Genomic DNA, 20,666 nt, shown 5'->3' with positions numbered 1-20,666 from the left:
CTACACATGCAAACAATTAAAAAGCTTTAAAAATAAACTACACTTATCACACACTGCTTATTATATTTGCTTATTCATCTCCTAAGAAAAAAATGGCTCCAAAATACAAATAAGAGCTGAGGATATAGCTTGGTGATACAGCACAAGCTTAGCATCCATGAAGTCCTGGGTTCTATGCCCAGCACCACAAAACAATAACAACAACAAAATATATAAATAAAAATCCAAACCTTTTGGAATTTGGAAGACCAGGCTCTTTCAACCAAGAGTAGCCACGATATTTAAAATTAAACCAAGTCAAACAACAGAAAAACATCAACTAAGGCACCATTTTGCACTTCTGATTTTACTCAATATTTAATGTACATCAGTCCCACCTTTTTTTTTTTTTGAGACCGGGTCTTCCTAAGTTGCTGAGGATATTCTAGAACTTGTGATCCTCCTCTTGTGCTCATCCTCTAAGTAGCTGGGACTTCAGGCACACTGTTGGCATCTAACTCAAAACCCTTTCAGATCAATTTTTACACCATTACCAACTATCCAACAAAACAAAAATAACTCCAAATCCACAATTAGGTCCTAAAGAGAAATATAAATTTAGAAATGTGGTAGAAAAGCTTAAAATTATGACTCGTTTTTTGGCAACTGTCCAACTAATGAGTACAAACAGTCAAGTACAGACTTTGCCCTTCTAAAGGTCTACCTGGGATCCCCTGAAACAACCTATGAAGGGGGGGGGGGGGAATCACTCCTAACAGTTCCTTTCTGTTTTAACTTTAAGAAAAACCAATACTAAACCCAGGTTAACTACAATGAGGAAGAATCACTGCTACATACAGCATCTTCTAATGTCCAGATCTGGGGCTAGAGATATAGCTTAGTGGTTAAGAGCACATGGTTCGATCCCACCACCACAATAAATAAATAAGAAAGCCTTTCTAAAAAGCAAAAATAAACAAAGATGAAATTAATTTGTCCACTCAAAACTATTAGGGTAAGCCAGGTGCAGTAGAACATGCCTGTAATCCCAGAGGCTCAGGAGGCTGAGACAGGAGGATTCCAAGTTCAAAGCCAGTCTCAGCAACTTTGTGAGACCCTGTATCAAAATAAAAAATAAAGAAGGGCCGGGCATGTGGCTTAGTGGTTAAGCACCCCCCGGGGTTCAATCACCAGTACTCCCCCCATCAAAAGAAAATCAAAAACAAAAACAAAACAAAACAAAAAATACCAAATGGCTACTCAACAAAATAAACAAGGTTTCTGGTTTCATTCATAATTGATAAGTATACCACAGAACACATTTTTCATATTTTTTTACTAAGACAAAAAACACTGAGACTGGTCTCCCAACTTGCGATCCTCCTGGGTGCTGGGATTATGGGTAAGGGCCACTACACCAGGCTAGGCTAAACATATTTTAAAAAGTGAAATACAGGGCTGGGGATGTATCTCAGTGATAGAGCTCTTGCCTAGCACGTACCAGGTCCTGGGTTCAAGCGCCAGCACCAGGGGAAGGAGTTAAAGTAGTCTTTTCCAAAAAGCGCAGAAACACAATTTGAGAGGCTTAAAGGTTCAGATAAAATGACTTGGCCAAACACATGTTCCTTCCTTCCTCCCATCCAAGTCATCTTTAAAATAATCCACTTGTATAACCCAAATATTAAACTCTGTATGAATTAGCTATATACCTGTCATCCCAATAGTTCCTACATGCAAAAATCAATCCATTCATCTAACCAACATCATAAGAACCAAAATAGGACTTTCTAGGTTTTTAACATATAAAGCTGAATAGGGCAGTCCCTTCAACTCAAGAATCTCAGAACAGATGGAGAAACAATAGCCTATCATAGATACTGGAGTAGTGTACAAGGTTAAATAAAGAAGAATGAGATCAAGTTGTAGTAAGCAGTAAAAACATATACAAAACTAAAATATAGCTGTAAATCCAAAAAGAAATCAGATGTTTGTTGGGGGCAGGGAGGGAAGCAGACCTACATTCAAATAGTTTTATAACAGTTAAACTGGCAAAGAGTAAACTGTTGTGGTGACAGTATGGGAGGAAGAGGAAAGGACTAGACACAGTGAACAAGGAGCTTCAGACTATCCTTAAACACTAAAGCAAAACTGAATTTCTTAAGAGTAAAAAAAAAAAAATGTACAACAAACATTAGCAATGATTTTGCTTGTCAATAATCACTGCTATCTTTCAAAGGGCACAAATCAGGACTGGGTTGTAGCTCAGTGGCAGAGCGCTTGCCTAGCATGTGTGAGGCAGTGGGTTTGCTCATCAGTAAAAAATAAAATAAAGGTATCATATCCATCTACAACAAAAAGTATTTTTTTTTTAAAAAAAAAGGGGGCACAAATCACAAAATCTTAATGTTTGAGAGTTACTGAGGACAGAACCCAGGGGGGTACTCTACCACTGAGCTACATCCTAAATGCCCCTTTTTTCAAGGCTCTCCCTAAATTGCCCAGGTGACCTCAAACTTATCCTCCTGCCTCCATCTTCAAAGTAGCTGGGATAACAGGAAGGCACCACAGTACATGGCTATCCGCTCATAATTTTTTAGTAATAAATTAAGATATTATCAGCTCTATTCTACAAACTTGACAGCCTCCATGCCAACTGAAGGGCTAAACAAAGTCTACACCTGTTATCTTGTGTGATCTTTCTCCACCTCATTCATCCTTTGTCATTTTTCCAAAACAAATCCATGATTCTCAATAATTTTGGTTTTATTTGTATTATTCTTTAGTTTTATTTAGTCTCTTTTTCTGATCCATGACTTCAGGTCATTTCAGGCACTTTCTATTGATTTCCAATGACCACTGTCTTACATATTGAGCAAGGTACAGCTGATTCTTGTTTTAAATCCTGTCACTCTTTAGCATATTATTTAATTACTTCAGTTAAAACTGAATTGCATAATATCTGGTATACTGCTTCAGTGTAATAAGGGTGGAGAGAGCAAGTGAAGGTATGACATGAAAATGAGATGAGGCACTCTAGGTATGGTATTACATGCCTGTGCTTGGGAGCTTGGGAGGCTGAGGCAGGAGGATTGCAAATTCCAGGACTGCCTGGGCACACTTCTCCAGAACCTGTCTGAAAGTGAAGAATGGCTGGGGATGTAGTTCAGCAGTAGAGCACCCAAATTCAATTCCCAGTGGGGCGGGCAGGGCGCAGGAGGACCCCTAGCTTCAATTACCAGCATCACAAAAACTCTTTTTTTTTAAGTTAAGAAAAGATTACAAGAACATGACTACTTTGCAAGACATGGTGATGCGTGCCTGTAATCCCGGGAGGCTGAAGCAGGAGGCTCTCAGATTAGAGGCCAGTCTGAGCAATTTAGAGGGGCCCTAATCAACAAGAGACTCTATTTCAAAATAAAAAATAATAAATAAAAGGGCTGGGAACACAGCTCAATGGTAAATAGCTCTGGGTTCAATTCCTAGTACCTAAAACAAACGAGAAAAAGGGAGAAAATCTCTTCTTTACATAAAAGTATAAAGCAGTAAGTTGACACAGAACAACAGAATTAAAAAAATAAATAATTAACCCATCAGTTCGTCAGGCATGGTGGTGCATGTGTGTAATCCCAGCAACTCATGAGGCTGAAACAGAACTGCAAGTTCAAGGCCAGTCTCTGTAACTTGGTAAGACCCTGTTTCAAAATAAAAAACACAAAGGGCTGGAGATGTGGCCCAGTGATAAAGTTGCCGTGGGTTTAACCCCAGTACCAAAGGGGGGGGGGGGGGGCAGCAGTCCTGGTGGTGTATGCCTGTAAACCCAGAGGCCAGGGAGGCTGAGGCAGGAGGATCACAAGTTCAGCAATTTAGCCAGGCACTAGGCAATTCGGTGAAACCCTGCATCCAAATAAAACACAAAAAAGGACTGGGGATGTGGCTCAGTGGTTAAGTGCCCCTCGGTTTAATCCCAGGTACCAAAGAACAAACAAACAAACAAACAAAAAAGAATGAATTTCAAAGCATGCACAGAAAACTCAATACCCTACCTCCTTCGCTTTCCACCAGTCCACAAAAGGGTGAGTGAAATAAACAAGGTTTTTTTTTTTTTTTTGCAATGGGATTGGACCGAAGGAGCTTAACCCCTGAGCCACAACCCCAGTCCTTTTTTTTATTTTGAGCAGGTTTCCCTAAATTACTGAGGCTGCTTGAGCCACCATGCCAGGGTTTAAAGTTTGATATAATTTAGACTCTGCATTTGTGGACATCCTAACATCACTAAAATGTAAATACTACAAAGATTTCAATATTGAAAAGTCCTGAAGTTAAAAAACCAACTTTCCCAACAAAATGAAATTTTATAGTACCCAATCTATACAATAAGGTACAGTCCTATTTAGCCTCATCTGTCTCATCCAATAAAGGCTTCCATGTTATAAACTGAAAACTTGAAGAACAACAACCTAAGTGTATTTTGTTGCTATGGCAATGGAAAATTGCAAGGAAAAGACTTTGTAGGCTGGCTATCCTCCATTTTAAAAACACCTAAACATACAACCAAGACTAATATCAAAAAATAAAAAATATCTAAACATACCAGACCTTACGTAGAAAAGCACATTTAACGACATTTTTCATAAAACCAGTTTCCTCTTCATACTAAAAAATAAATACCAGTCTACAAGAGCAAATCATTTAAAAATCTGAATCTTAAAATATCTAAACGTCACTCATATCTACTACTAAAACAGATGCTTTTGTTTACAGTAACCAAAGCAGATGTCCCGTTTTAGATTTACGAAATTCTGCAATATCTGTGTAGCCGCAAAAACGAAAATGAAAACTGGCCAGAAGGGAAAAAAGAGGAAAGCCACACAACTCCCCAAAACCTCAGCATAACCATGCTGTACTTCTAGGCTGCTGCTTTCTTCACTCACGACTTCAAGGGACTATTTCTCCAGCTTAGTTTCATCTCAAATATATTTTCTCAAGCTAGTAACCTATTTCTGCGTACAGTGTATTGTGAAAGAGGTCGGACGCGAAGGAAACATTGTCAAGTTTTTGAAAACAGCAGATACACATTAACATAACCAATTCCTCATCAACCGAACACCAAAAAGATATCAAATAAAAGCAACCCAACGGAAGCATTCCCATGAATCTAACTAGGACGAAGCAGCCTCCCAGCTATTGTTTAAGTTCAATATTTATTCGTTTTAACGCGTAAGAAAGAAAAGCCACAAAAATTTAAAATCTAGATCATGTTCCCCACTCCCACGATTCTTCAGAACACGGTCCCTCGGGTTCACTAACTACGAACATGGCTGGAGTACTCGGACGAATTGAGTCGTGGAGAGAAGAGGTCGCCACGAGGCCCCGCACTCTCCTTCCTCACCTGCTCCGTGGCTCCGTCTCCTGACATGGCCTCAGATGATTACAGCGTGCGCACTGGTCGGCGATGGGAAGCTAGAAAAGAAAAATTAAACTAAAAACAACCCCCAAATCAGGAAAGTAACCCCCTGCCCAGCGGAGTTAGACCGCCAACACGAATCGCCACCGCCCACTCAGCTATGAATTAAAATGGCTGCGCCCCTGCCGGCGGAGAAGGGGGTGTGGCTTCTATTAACTTCCGGGGCAGAGGGCGGGGCTAAATCTCAACTCGCCGGTTAGTCTGGGCGCGCAGACTCAGAGAGCTCTCAGGGGGCGGTGCCAGTGCGTGAGCTAACGTCATGGCCTTAGGCTGATGAGGCTGTTGCGGAACTGGTTGAGACCGGCTGGCAAGCGGAAAGCCATTGGCTTGAAGGCTCGCGGGCTTCTTGGAATTTAATTATCAAGTGGTAAAGCCAGTTCCTCTTGGTTGATGACTGACTGCAAGTCAATTGAATTCATGCAAACTAACCATGTTAGGGAGCAATGCTAAGGGTTTTATGCCTCCTGTAGTTCCGTAAGGAGGAGTCCGTGGAAGTTTTCTGTGGTTTCGACTAATGCTTCTGGGCGTATGTGAACAAATATGTGAACAAATATGTGAACAAATTAAACACATATTAAGTTTTATAGTCGCTTTCTCTCTTTGTATAATATAAGTCTGCAAGAGCCGGTTTTCAGCGCAGCATCTGGTTTTCCATTCAAGGATCGTTATAAGAGGTCTCATTCCCTTAAAATTATGGCATTTGCAGGCAAATGGATGAAATTGGAGAATATCATGCTAAGTGAGATAAGCCAATCTCAAAAAACCAAAGGACGAATGATATCGCTGATAAGTGGATGATGACACATAATGGGGGGTGGGAGGGTTAGTGTTAGGGTTAGAGTTAGGGTTAGGGAGGGGGGCAAGAATGGAGGAAGGAGGGACTGTATAGAGGGAAAAGAGGGGTTGGAGGGGTGGGGGGAAGGGAAAAAATAACAATCAAACAACATTACCCTATGTAAATGTATGATTACACAAATGGTATGCCTTTATGCAATGTACAGAGAAACAACATGTATCCCATTCGTTTACAATTAAAAAAAAAAAATTTGCCCTAGAAAATCTCCCCAGTTTTGTATTTATTATATTCCAAAATCTGAAATTTATAAATATAACATTTTCTGTCTCCTTCAAAATAAATAAATAAATTAAATAAAAAGAGGTCTCATTTTAGTCTCCCTTTCCATCCTCCACCCCATAGTGGATCCCCGGGGGTACTCTACCACTAAGCTACACATCCAGCTCATTTTTTTCTCTTGAGACAGGGTCCGGTTAAATTGCCCAGGCTGGCCTTGAATTTCTTATACTCCTGCCCCAGTCTCACAAATTGCTGGGATTACGGGAGTGTGCTGCTGGGCCAGCTACTCTTGCCTTTTTCACTTAGTATATCATGTAAAATTCGGGATGAAATAATGAAAATCTTTATTTTCATAATTTTTTGTTTGTTTTGTTTTTTACAGTTGCATACTACTACCATAGGACTACCCAATCCTGGATGGCATAGTAGCATCCCCCTGTAATCCTAGCAATTTAGGAGGCTGAGGCAGGAGGATCGAGAATTTGAGGCCAACCTGGGCAAGTTATCAAGCCCTTGGTAACTTAGTGAGTCCCTATCTCAAAAACTAAAAAGGACTGGTGATTTAGCTTGGCACCCCTGAGTTGGGTTTTGGTACACAAATTAACCAACCCTGTTGATAGAGATATTGTGTTATTTCTGATATTTTGCTGTCGACTGAGAATAAAATTAATGGAAAACAAAGAAAAATCTTACTTATTGGTGCTAATTAGGATTGCAATTCGGGAAAACACAGACTCTAGCAATCCTGAAAATGTGCTCCAAGGTTTTACAAAATTGGTTAAACTGTTTTGTTAAGAAAGGGGATGGATGCCCTCTCAGACTCTGGGTGGTTTGGAGGAAGGAGTACGTTGTATAGAAGTCAGCAGAGGTTAACAGTGTTGGTTTGGCCAAATCCAAAGATCAGCTCACAGCTGGAGAGTGAGAGTACTTGCAGTCCACTTAAAAAGGTCTCAGGACATGTCTGACATCTAACAGTGGCATCCTGATTCCCTTTTAAGTGCCCTAAACCAATACTACTTCTTCATTTCCACAAATAATCTTGTATTGTATTATAACTGTGGATGTGTATTTTCAGGGTGCATTCCTAGAAATAAGATTGCTAGGTCAAAAGGTAAATACATGTAGATTTTATGATATTCTTTTGCATGGAACTTCCAATATGGTGCCATTTTCCCCTCCCAAATCAGTGTAATTATTTTTTTTCTGACAGCTTCCTCAATGGTGTGTTGTCAAATTCAGATTTTTGCCAACCTGATAGGTAAAGAGAGGAATCCCAGTGTAGCTTAATTCACATTCCTTTTTATTTCAAGTGAAACAGACTTTTTTTTTTTAACAGTTCCAGGGATTGTACTCAGGGACTTGCTCATGCTAGGCAAGTGCTTTACCACTGATCTATATCCCCAGCCCACATCTTTTTACATGTTTAAGAGCCGTTTTCTTTCTTTAATTCTGAACTGTCTGTTCCTATCTTTTGCTCATTTTTCTGTTGCATTTGGATCTCTCTTGTTAATGTAAAACAATGACTCTGCTTTAAAGGAAATAAGAAGATAGTTTATGCTGAGCCAAATATAAGTGAGCCAAATATAAGTGATCCAGGAACATGGATTCCAGTTACCCTGAATGACATTTTCCACCATGAAAGAGCTTTTGTAGTCATAAAACAAAAAGTCATAAATAAATACATTTACCAATTACATTGGTGATAGAGTCAGGTACGTGCACTGTAGCAAAGTGGAGAAATCTCTTCTACAGGTTTCAGATGTTATATACCTTTCTTAGCTTTGGGCTTAGCTAGAGGTCTGTTAGGCTTAGCACTATATTCTGAGATGTTTACATAATAGAATATTATGCCAAATACAAAAGCTAAAGTAAATAACTAATAAAGGATCTAAAAGAGCCCACCATAATTTTGACTCTGGACATACAACATTTCATCTCTCTACCATTGTGATGTTCTGTCAGCTAAAGTCAAGCAGTGTACAAGATCTTTAATGCAGATGCAACTTCTTCAGAGAAGTTCAGTTCACACTATTAGATTAACTTGGAGTGTTATTAAGGTTGCCAATATTTTATCCTTATTTATTGTTTATCATTTAATTATGATAAAGGTTTGGGGGCAGTAGATAGGTTATTTTTGTCATAAAAATAATTTTTTTTCAAATATATTTTTTAGTTGTAGGTGGACACAATATCTATTTATTTATGTGGTGCTGTGGATTGAACTCAGTGCCTTGCACGTGCAAGGCAAGTGCTCTACCACTGAGCCACAGCCCCAGCCCCATAAAAATAATTTTTAAAAAATAATTTTAAAAATTTTGTGACTTTATACATAGCTCAATGGTAAAATCTTGCCTAGTATGTGCAAGTGTCTGGGTTTGATCCCAGCACCACCCAAAAAAAAAAAAGTTTTTTGTAGATTGGGGCTTGAATCCAGAGCCTTAACTAATGTTAGGCAAGTGCTCTACCTCTGACCTATATCCCTGGTCTCCCAGCCCTTTTTATTTTAATTGATACCAGGATCTCACTTAGTTTCTCAGACTGAAGTTGTTGGGATTACAGGCATGCCCCACATCCAGCTTAAAAAAAAAAAAAAGGACTAGAATTTATTAACTTGTATTTATTTACTTATTATTTATTGGTACTGGGGATTGAACCAAGGGATGCTTGGCCAGTGAGTTACAACCCCAGCTCTTTTTATTATTTATTTGAGATAGGGTCTGGTTTCACTAAGTTGTTGATGTTGACCTCAAACTTTGGATCCTCCTCCCTTAGCCTCTCAGGTTGCTGGGATTCCAGGCACATGCCACCATGCCCAGTGAATTTATCAAACTTGAGTCCAAGATAAAATAAATTTTTCCATCCCAGGTCATAAAGAAACTCACCCATGATTTTAGTACTCCTATGGTTTTAATTTTTTCCGCTTAGATAGGATTACCATCATTAACAAATAAAAATATAAGATGTCCAATTAAATTTGAATTCCATATAAAAAACAAATGCTGTGGGCTGGGGAGATAGCTCAGTTGGTAGAGTGCTTGCCTTGCAAGCACAAGGCCCTGGGTTCGATCCCCAGCACCGCAAAAAAACTTAAAAAAAAAAAAAAAAAAATGCTTTTTTTTTTGTATAAGTATGTCCTAATAGAAAACCCTACATTTGAATCTATAACCCACATAGGTTTTATTCTGATGAATAGTAGAAGGTATTGTCACTGGAGGTCTGAGGAGTTCCCAGAGAGTAGGACCAGGACTCAGGATGAGTGGGGTCCTTGGCATATGTGACAGAAAGGAATTTCAGCATGTGTCAGAGAAACAGGAAAGTATATTTAGGAAAAAGGTGAAATATTCAAGGGAGCACGTGGTCTGTCTCTAGAGGGCAAACCTTTTGGGGTAAAGCAAAGAATATACATTCAAGGGAGAGTGTGGGTCATCTCCTAAGGGAGAAATAGCAACAAGTCAATGTGGGTGTCAATATTTACAGAGGAATGGTTCCTAGGGACTGGCCTAGAGGTGGAGTCAGGGCAGAGTTACACAATTTCAGGCCAGTTTTCCCTGCACTTGTGCATTGCCCATTTGTTGCTTTTTGCAGGTAAGTGTATGGGTCAAGGGCAAGGGTTGGGTTGCTCAAGAATTGCAGGGGTTCATGGGTGTTTTCTGCATTTCAATGGTTTGTGGACACTTCTCTTGAGACTCAGTCTATCTTTCCTTTTCTGTATCCCCAAATTCCTGTCTCACTAGGAGTGTAATTTTATCTTCTTCCAAATATAAATGTCAACTTCAAAAACTTGTTTGTAATGAATGAGCAGTTTAAATTAATGGTTGAGCAGGTAACCTTTGTCCCTAAATGCTGCACTCTGCATTTCCAAAAATATGAACATTTTCCTAGCTAGCCAACACAACACTAGCATCCAGTACAAAATTTTCCAATAATCCTAAAATTTCCTTCACAGCTGGTTCATTTAAACCAACAACCAACCCAGAACAACACCTTGCATTTGGTTTTTGTGTCCCTTTGCCTTAATCTAGGACAGTTCCTTTTTTCACAACACTGATTTGCTGAAGAGACCAAATAAGGTTTGTTTTGTTTTGTACTTGAATTGACCCTAGAGGCACTGTACCATCCCCATTCTAAAAGACAACTGATTTGAACCAGGAGTTTTGGTGCACGCCTGTCATCCCAGTGACTTGGGAGGCTGAGGTAGGAAGATGGCAAGTTGCAGCCATCTTGGGTATTTGTTTCCTATTGATATCATCTGTGAGTGTAACCATGGTCTACTTGACGCTTTGGTTATACCCCTTGATGCTCTGCCACTGTGACATATGTGAAATATGCCACAGACATATTTCTCTTCCTCTCTCTCCTCCTCCTTAATCTTGGGGAAACAGGATTACCTTTCTCATCCTTGGTAGAGTTACTTGTCCCTGAACACATACCACCACAGTAACAAAGTAACTCAGACTTCAGGATGATACCAGAAGAGCTCAGAAATGTCTGTTTCCCAAAATAACAAGTGAATTACAACTCCTGACAAGAGAATGTGTAACTAAAATCTCAGTCCTTGTCCTTGATGCCAATTCAATAAGGAAGACAAAGTTTTGAGAAAAAGGAAAAAAGATGTTTTCTTGCTTTGTTAGCAAAGGGGAAACATGGAGGTCAACTGTCCCAGAGCCTGTAATTCTCCCTGTCAAGGGGAAAAGGGGGTTTTTAAAGGTGATTCAGAGAAATTAGATGAGGAAGGCGAAGATCAGAGAGGAGATCAGGGAAAGATGGTTGAGAAAAAGAAAAAAACATGTAAGTTTGAAAGCAACAAGGAATATATTCAAAGCATAAAGTGAACCCCTGTTACATTTCCCCACTGTTAATTTCTAGCTTCCATCTCTATAGAAAGTGGGTGACAACATCCCCAAGTTGCTTCCTGCTGAAAAGGGATGAGGAAGGGGGTCTTCAGAATGGAAGCTTTTTACTTCTTCTTGTCTCTTCTAGATTTTTGGTGCACAGTTGCAAAGGGTAGAACAGTACAGAGTAGTAAATTGAAAGACACATACACAGGGCAATGATGAACAGGGTAGTCAGAATGAGATAAGAAAAGTAATAGTAAAATTGATTTAATATCTCTTGCTATCCAAGAGAAGAGGCTAGAGAACCAATCAGTTAGGCCTGTCCTCATCCCATCCAAAAGGGATATGTAGTGGTCAAGGGTCTGCTGTAGCCAGGTTGCTTATTGCCTGATCTTTTCAATACTGGTCTCCAAGTGTGAGGAGGTGTTAATATAAATGCAGCAAGATGTATTAGCTATAGCACAAACTCCTCCTTGCTCACTAACAGTCTAATGCCATGCACTTATCTAGAACTACCTTGGGCAAGGAGTCCAGGGAAGTCTATAAATTTGAGATGGACAAGGCCATCTCTCTGGTCAAGGTGATCAAAGTTTTTGACACATTTCGGAGGACCCAGTGGTGTGCCCCAATTTCCTATGAGGGTAATAAGGTGTAACCAAAAAAAGTATTCATTGCCATCAGGAATTCCACCAGGGAGGTCCTGGGCCAGTCAGTAAAAAACTTTAGAGAGCTTGCCCAGTGAGCTGATTCCTTTAAGGAATGAATTGAAAATGTTGTCGCTAAATTCCCTAGAAAACATTGTGAAGTTTCTGCGGCATTCGGTAGTCCAAGGATAGTTATTAATTTTACAGCTGAACGCGTGTCCTGCAGGGACACAGAAAACCATTGTTTCTTTAAAGAAATCCAGTAGGTCCCCAATAAAGAAATAATCCCCAACTTTAAATCCTGTGCATTCCATCCAAGAATGGTCTGGGAAGGAGTAATCAGTTACTGCTGTAATCTTCTCTGCAGGAAATTGGACAATATTTTGTACACACTGTTAGTTTTTCTTGTTTTGGGGGAGTTCTCATTTTGAGATATTCTGGAATTGTATTCCCCTATGGACCAGGTAAGTGGTGTTAGATACAATAAGGAAAAGAGTGAGACAAGGAATTTTGAAGACTGTCTCAGCTGGGTAATATATTACTTGAACACAATACGTATTGGTGTAGGCTCTGAGGTCCCATATTGGCCTCCAGTCTCCATCCAGGATCTGAGTAAAGTTTGTAACTGGATGTACAAAGGGGTCACCATGGTCCATAGAGGGTGGGGCTCTTGGAAGGCAGATCCAGCAGTCAACTGCCTGAGTGGAGGTAGCCAAGGTCTGTGCTGTTCTAACCAAACTGTTGTTCTCCCAAACTAGCGAGGGAATGGGAACAAAGTTAGTAAAAGCATTAACCCTCTCATTATGTTTTCTTTTTTTAAATTTTTTTAGTTGTTGATGAACCTTTATTTTATTTACTTATTTATATATATGTGGTACTGAGAATCAAACCCGGTGCCTCACACATGCTAGGCAAGTGCTGTACCACTGAGCCACAACCCCAACCCTCATTATGCTTTCTTAAACAAGTATTTTAGATCCCCTAAGAGTTCTGATGTCCACACAGGAGAGGCAACTTCCTGCAAGTCTCTTGGACACTTTTTCACTTTAGTATGATGAACCCAGGGTTTTATTCCAGCAAGTTTCAGGGATGTGTGGGTCATCAGAAGTACATAATAAGGTTCCATCCACTTTTCTCCCCATCGTTGCTCCCGTCCCTGGTCTTTCAAAGTCTTAAATAGCACCTAGTCTCCAGACTGGAAGAGATGAAGAGGTGATTTCAAACTTGGCAGGGAACTGAAAGAAGCATACTCATGCACAGTGGTTAATATTTGACCGATCTGTTGTACATAGTGTTTTAGCCTAGTTTCTCCTGCTATCGCTATATCCTCCCCTTTCCCTTGGGGTGCCAGGAAGGGTTTCCCATACAGTACTTCATAGGGACTCAATTTAAGCCTACATCTGGGGGCCTCCCGTAACTGGTGAAGAGCAATTGGCAACACTTTATCCCACTGCAGATGGGTTTTTTGGCATAATTTAGCCAATTTTTTTAAAAGGTATGATTCATTTTTTCTGTTTTTCCTGAAGACTGGGGTCTCCAGAATGCCTGTTGCTTCCACTGGATATCCAATGCTTTGCTCACTTGTTGGGTCACTTCAGCAATGAAAGATGGTCCATTGTCACTTTGCATGTAGGAGGAGAGACAGTATCTTGGGATCAACTCCTTCAAGAGAGCTCTAGTTACTTCCAAAGCCTTTTCTGTTCTGGTAGGATATGCCTCTACCCACCCAGAGAAGGTGTCAAATATCTGAAGTTTCCTATGATATGGGACATTTGGGTAAAATCTGCCAGTCATCAAAAGGCTGTGTTCCTCTTAAAATAGGATGTGCTTCGGTCTTGGGATTATTACAGGCACATAACACACAGTTCTGAGTCACCTGCTAAATGGTTTTTAGGAGGTGTGGTCCCCACAAATGGGGCTTAATAAAATTCACCAAGGCATCCCTCCCATAGTGTCTTCTCTCACCTATGTGTTTCACCAAGGGCCAGACCAGTGTTTCAGGAAGGAGGTTGAGTCATGGGAATTTTGTCTCCACCTGGCAGTACTATCCCAGGAATCACAATACCGCTCTTTGGCCCATTTTTCATCTTCCTCAGCATAAACAGGCTTGTATTGGTCTAGTTCAAGCTGAGGTATCAGAACCCCAATAAGTGGTTTACTCTTTGCAGCCCTTTGGGCTGCCCTATTGCAGCTTGATTTCCCCTGGCTACATGAGTGTCTACCTTCTGGTGACCAGGACAATGCATGATTGCCACCTGTTTGGGTTCAGTCACTGCCTATATTAATGCCAGTATTTCAAGAACATGTTTAATGTCCTTGTTTTCAGCAGTGAGGAGCCCTCTTTCTTTTCAAAAAACCCCATGTGCATGTACCATCACAAAAGTGTATTTGGAGTCAGTATAAAAGTTTGCCTTTTTTCCTTTTGACAGCCTGAGAGTTACCTTGTCAGAGCAATTAGCTCTGCTTTCTGGGCCTATGTTCCCAGCAGTAAAGCCTTAACTTCTAGTACCCGTTGTTCTGTGACCACGTGTATGCAGCTACTCGCTGGCCATTGTCCATGCAGCTGCTCCCATCTGTGAAGAGGTCCCAGTCTGGCTCTGTGATAGATGGATCAGACAGGTCCAATCTGCTAGAGTAGACAGCTTCTAAAATTTCTGGACAATTATGTTGTGTGGTCCCATTATCATCAAATGGAAACAGCGTGGACACAACTTTAAGGTGTTTGGGGTTGTCTAGTAGGATGGCCTGATATCTTCCCAACCTCCCAGCAGTCAGCCAGTAGCTACCCTTCTATTCTAGTAGGACCAAGACTTAGTGTGGGACAAACACAGCGATAGGTTGTCTTAGAGTCAAATTTTCAGCCTCCTGTAGCAAATCACAAGTGGCAGCTACTGCCCGTAGGCAAGGGGGCCATCCTATTGCTGTGTGGTCAAGCTGTTTTGATAAATAGGCCACTGGTTGTGGTATATCTCCCAATGTCTGTAAGAGAACTTCAAGGGCTGAATCTTGTTTCTCAAGCACATATAATCTGAGTTCCTTTTGTAAATCAGGAAGTCCTAGGGCAGGGGCTGTCATGAGGCTCTGTTTTAACTTCTCAAAAGCAGCTTGGCATTCTGGGGTCCAAATCAAAGGTTCTATTTCTGTTCCTTTTAATGCCTCATACAAGAGTTTTGCTATTAGTCCAAAGTTAGGGATCCAGATACAGCAGAATCCTGCCATTCCCAGGAACCTATGTAACTGCCTCTGGTTTCTGGGTTGCCTAAGGCTTAAGATTGCCTTTCAGCCTGGCATCAAACTTTGGGTTCCTTGGCTAATCTGAAATCCCAGGTAAGTGACTTGTTGTTTTCAAATTTGGGCCTTTTTAGTGGACACTTTATGTCTGCATAAGGCTAGATGGTTTAGAGCAGCAATAGTATTTGAAAAACAATGTTCATAGTCTGGGCTAGCTATAAACAGGTCATTTATGCATTGCAAGAAGATTCCCTGATCCAGTTGTAACCCTCTCAAGTCTTTTGCCAGGCATTCATTAAACAGAGTAGGAGAGTTTTTAAATCCCTGAGGTAGGACGGTCCAGCAATTCTGGGTAGTTACTTTGGTATTTGGGTCTTGCCATTCAAAAACAAATAGTAATAAGGACTTTCTTTCTAGAGGGATGCAAAAGAATGCATCCTTTAAATCCAGCACTGTGAACCAGCCATAGTTACCTGGCATTGTAGTCAACAGGGTATATGGATGAGGTACTGTGGAATGAATTTCCTGAATAATATTGTTTATAGCTGGCAACTCTTACACAAGTTGGTACTTATCAGTGTGAGGTTTCTTAATGGGCAGAATGGGTGTGTTCTAGGGGGACTCACAAGGCAGAATCAACCCTTGTTTTAAAAACTTAACTAGAAGTGGCTGAATTCCTATTAGTGCCTCTCTTCTAAGGGGGTGCTTTTTTTTGAAGCACGTTACCCCCTCTTTAAGCAAGATCTTGACAGGAATGACATTGATGACCCTCCCTGGCAATCCATGGGCCCATACAGTTTTCTTACTTTTCCAGTGAACTCCAGTGGGATGGGTTTGGTTTCCTTTTCCTGCTTAGCAAGAAAAGCTGGAGCCAGAGTGCATTTTCAGGAGGTACTTGCAGTTGTTGCTTTGCGGGTGAGAATGTTATCTGTGCACTTAACTTACATAACAAATCTCCCAGGAGAGGGATTGGGCAATCTGGCAGATACAAAAAAACTGTGCCTTAATTTTTTTTCCTCCCAGTGTACATTCAAGGGACTGGAGCAATGGATGATGCTTAGCATGGCCTGTCACTCCAACTATTGCCAGCGTATTAGCGCTTAAGGAGGTCAATTTAGAATTTACAACAGAATAACTGGCACCAGTGTCCACCTGGAAGTCAATCGGTTGGGTGCCCAATGTCAATTATACCTGGGGCTCTTTGGGGGCTATTGGTATAGAGGCCTCCAACAAGGCCTAGATTCCCGGGCCTGTCACTCATAACTGAGCCTTGGTTTCAGGAAACCATTTTTTTCCCCCAGGGGAGTGATTTGGACCTGGAGACCTTCACTTCCTTGGACAATCCTTTTTTCGATGTCCTTTCTCCTTAGAGTAGGCATGCTGGTTTTGCTTTAATGGACAGTGTTCATTCCTGTCCCTTCCTTTGAATTTTCTTATGGCTCCCTTTGCAGAGGTTGCCAATAAAATACGTACTGATTTTTGTTTCTGTTCCTCTCGGGAATTGAATACCTTAAAGGCAATATCAACCAACTGTACAGAGTTCATCCCAATTGCTTCTTCCACCTGCTGAAGTTTCCTCCTTATGTCTTGGGCACTTTGCCCAATGAAAATCATATTGACTATGCGAAGGTTTTCAGGGGCTTCTGGATCTACATCTGTTTATTTCCTATAAACTCGCTCTAAAGATTCTGAGGGGTTCTCACTGATCTTTTACTGTAATTCCTGAATCTTATTTAAACTTTTTTTTCCCTGTTGTGCTGGGGATTAAACCCAGGGCCTTAGCGTATGCAAGGCAAGCACTCTACCAACTCAGCTATATCCCCAACCTTTATTTAAACTTTTTTGCTTGGGTACTATCCTCCTGAGTCCCGCCAAAAGACATTTCTGATAATGATTAATCATTGCACTGTCTGCCACCACATCTGGGTCCCTATTGGGCTCCCTTTTAGGAATAGCTTCTGCTGATGCAGCAGTGTGATTGGGATCCTCATCTTGGACTCTGAGCTTCTTCCCTTGCCCTATCTATCATTAGTCACCCATCAGCCATGAATAATATATTAAACAGAGTGAGTGGCAAAAATGGTAGTAAATAACTCTGCCATTTTCTGTGAGTCTCTTCAATAGGTTGGGTTCAAATTTTTCCAATTCATCAAGTCAGAGGTTGAGAAGGGACTGTGTAAGCCCAGTAATACCCCGCCGCCCGTTGCCCCTATGCATTTATGCTGATGGGTTATTGCTTTAGGGGAAATTGACCTGCCCCAACAACAGTTCTCCCTGCGATGGCGGGTTTTAGATGGTGAGACTGTCCCTGACCCCAGGTTATAGCCCTGTGATACCAACAATGGAACTGCCTCTTCCTCCACCTTCTCTTCATGTGAATGGCTCCCTAGCAGGAGCCAAAGGTGATGCCAGACCAGACTACTGGTCAGGCACCAGGTTAGAATTAGAATTGAAGAGGTTCGTTATATTTAAATTTATGAACTCCTCCTCAACTTTCTCTACCAATTTTCTGCTATCCCCACACGCTAGAGGCTGTGCCTTTTTCTGCACCATCAACTTAGTCCCTGGACCTTCAAGTTCCTTATTGTGCAGCAATATAAAAGCTTGCACATATGGGATTTCTTCCCATTTTCCTGACCTCTGGCAGAACAGCTCCACCTGCAAGATCATATGGTAATTCAGAGTACCAATGTCCACCTTTCTTCCCCATTCAGAACATACATTGGCCATACTTGGTTACAGTAAAACCCCATCTTTTTCTTAGTCATAAGTTTATAGCTATACATGGCCCACTCAGCCAGGTTCTTTCCCAAGGGACCTTCATGGAAATTAACCCAATGTTACCCAGGTCTTAAAGGGGCCAGTAATGGCTATAAACAATCAACACAGACAATGGAGGGTTCCCAAACCCAAGGCCAACAAACAGATGAAAACCTAGAGCAGACCAGAAGGGAGTAAAATCCCTAAGTTTTGGAGTCCCACTTAGCCAAGAATCCTATACCAACAGCGCCACAGTTATCCCCACGAAGAGGAACCTGTTTGTGGAATCAAGGGTCTCAGTGTGCACACTGGGGGACTGTCCATGGCCATGGGTGTCGCAATTTTATGGTGCTCGGTTTCCTTTTTCTCAAAGTAGAGCAACTTGTACAGTTCAGGAAGAGAAGGTGAGAGTTCCCCAAGCAAAAAGCTTCAGCAGTTGCTGGGATGGACCCTCAGTCCCTTCCTTTACTCACAGGAACAGCTCCTCTGGTTAGGACTGAGGCAAACTCACACTATCTCCCAATTTCTCCACTGGTTGGCTCTCAACAAACTCACAGCCCCCTTGTATCCTCTGCATGGAAGTGGGTGCTGCTTGGAGTGCCAGAGTTGCCCAAGAAAGCTGGAGCAGGAACTCCTCTCAGGTCCCTTCTTGGTCACCAAATTTGCAACCGAAAGCTTGGTCCTTGTCCTTGACACCAATCCAATAACAAAGACAAGGTTTTGAGAAGAAGGAAAAAGAAGTTTAATTGCTTCGCTAGCAAAGGAGAAACACAGGGGACTCCTGTCCTAGAGCCTGTGATTCTCCCCATCAAGGGGAGCAGGGGTTTTTAAAGAGGTGATTCGGAGAAATGAGATTAGGGAGGACACATCAGGAAGGAAAATCAAGGAAGAGAAAGTCAGGGAAAAGAAGTTTGGTAAAAAGAAAAAAGCATAAGTTTTAAAGCAACAAGGAATATAGTCAAACATAAAGTGAGCCCTTGTTACAAATGTAGAATGTAGCCTTTGAATCACCTCTTTAAAAGTTCCTTGTTCCCCTAATGAGCAGAATCATAGGCTTGGGACAGGAGTCCTCTATGTTTGTTTGCAAAATCATAAAACTTCTTCTTCCTTTTCCTCAAAACCATGTCCTGATTATTGGATTGCATAGGGGACAAGGAATGAGCTTTTGGTAACATGAGTTCCCTGTAATGGTGTGGGTAGATTCCAATGAGTAAGATAAGATTTACAACTGGATTAGGGTGGAGACAGTCTGACTCCAACATTTGTACTGCCATATTCTTTTCTCTTACAACCAGGAAATAGTCTATATGGTATTCTTTGTGTCACAAATACCAGAGTGCCACACAAACACGTGCTGAGAAGTAACTTGGCAAGGCAAGCTATTTCTGCACAAGGGTGTGCTACGGAACAGAGTCTGGCAAGAAGTCACACTTTAGGTTCAAGAGTACCTAAAAGTCATTCTTTCAGCAAAAACCCCAAGGCAATAAAGCATTACTGTCATTCCTCATGTTGTGTACTAGATCTCTAGACTTGTTCATCCTACTTTGTATTCTTTGACCCACATCTCACCATTCCTCCTCTACCCTGTTGGATCTCCTGTTTTACATGTTACTGTATCATTCCTGCCAACACACACACACACACACACACACACAATTTTTGGCAGTACTGGAGATTGAACCCACAGGCTTTTTTTTTTTTTTGCAGTGCTGGGGATCAAACCCAGGCACTCTACCGACTGAGCTATCTCCCCACCTCAAACCCACAGGCTTTTTACCACTGAGCTAAAGGGGTTCTGTTCCACAAAGCTACATCCCTAGCACCCCCCATTTTTTTTAGGCAGAGACTTACTGAATTGCCCAGACTGGCCTTGAATTTCTGATCCTCCTGCTTCATCCTGCCAAGTGGCTGGGTTACAGGTGTGCACCATGGCCTGGCTTTGTTGGTTTTTCAAACAGGAGAAAAGACAACACAGTTGTATACTTGTTAGGAGCCATTGCTGTTGGCTGTAATCCCAGTGATACAGGAGGCTGAGGCAGGAGGGTGGCAAATTCAAACCAGACTCAGCCATTTAGCCAGACCCTAAGCAATTTGGGAGACCCTATCTCAAAATAAAATAAAAAGGACTGAGACAGTTGCTCGGTGGTAAAACCACAGCTGTATTCAATATCCGGTCCCTAAGTAAATAAGAGGAAGCCAAAGAGAGAAAGGTAAGTCAGAGGTCTAGGCAAAGGATAATTTGTAATGATTGTGTATGGTTGGCTAAGGAGGGAAAATGAGGACACAAAAGGCTGATGAAAAGCAGGATCACATGATTTTGAGGACCTATGCCACCTAAAGTTTGTTGTTACTGCTACCGGGAATCAAACCCCAGGACACTCCCCCACTGAGCTAGCTATATCTCCAGTCCTTTTAAATTTTGTTTTTAAACAGGGTCTTGCCCAGGCTGACCTTGGATTTGCAATCCTCCTGCCTCAACTTACTGAGTTGCTGAAATTACAGGCATACATCATGGTGCCCAGCTCACACTATTTTTTCATATGTCCTCTATTCTAAGTGTGAAGTTTTGCAGAAAGTAAGGCTATTTTAGGAAAGGAAAGATTTTATTATAGTGGAAATGTGTGTATATGCCAAATTCTTGCCCTCCACCTTTTTTTTTTTTTTTTTTTTTTTTTTTT

The 20,666-nt window shown here is 41.3% G+C and overlaps 1 protein-coding gene across 1 annotated transcript in view; it reads right to left on the bottom strand.

The window, feature by feature from the left end:
* Nucleotides 1–5,574, bottom strand: part of Cstf3 (cleavage stimulation factor subunit 3) — a 73,242-nt gene extending 67,668 nt beyond the window's left edge. The window contains exon 1 of the mRNA XM_047516672.1: nt 5,369–5,574. Within this exon, the coding sequence (XP_047372628.1) occupies nt 5,369–5,395 (27 nt within the window). The 5' untranslated portion in view covers nt 5,396–5,574. The remainder of the gene's footprint in view (nt 1–5,368) is intronic.
* Between the last annotated feature and the right edge of the window lie 15,092 nt (nt 5,575–20,666).

Source organism: Sciurus carolinensis, chromosome 11, assembly GCF_902686445.1.
Source record: "Sciurus carolinensis chromosome 11, mSciCar1.2, whole genome shotgun sequence".
Lineage (NCBI taxonomy): Eukaryota > Metazoa > Chordata > Mammalia > Rodentia > Sciuridae > Sciurus > Sciurus carolinensis.
This window is presented reverse-complemented; position numbering and strand designations above follow the sequence as displayed.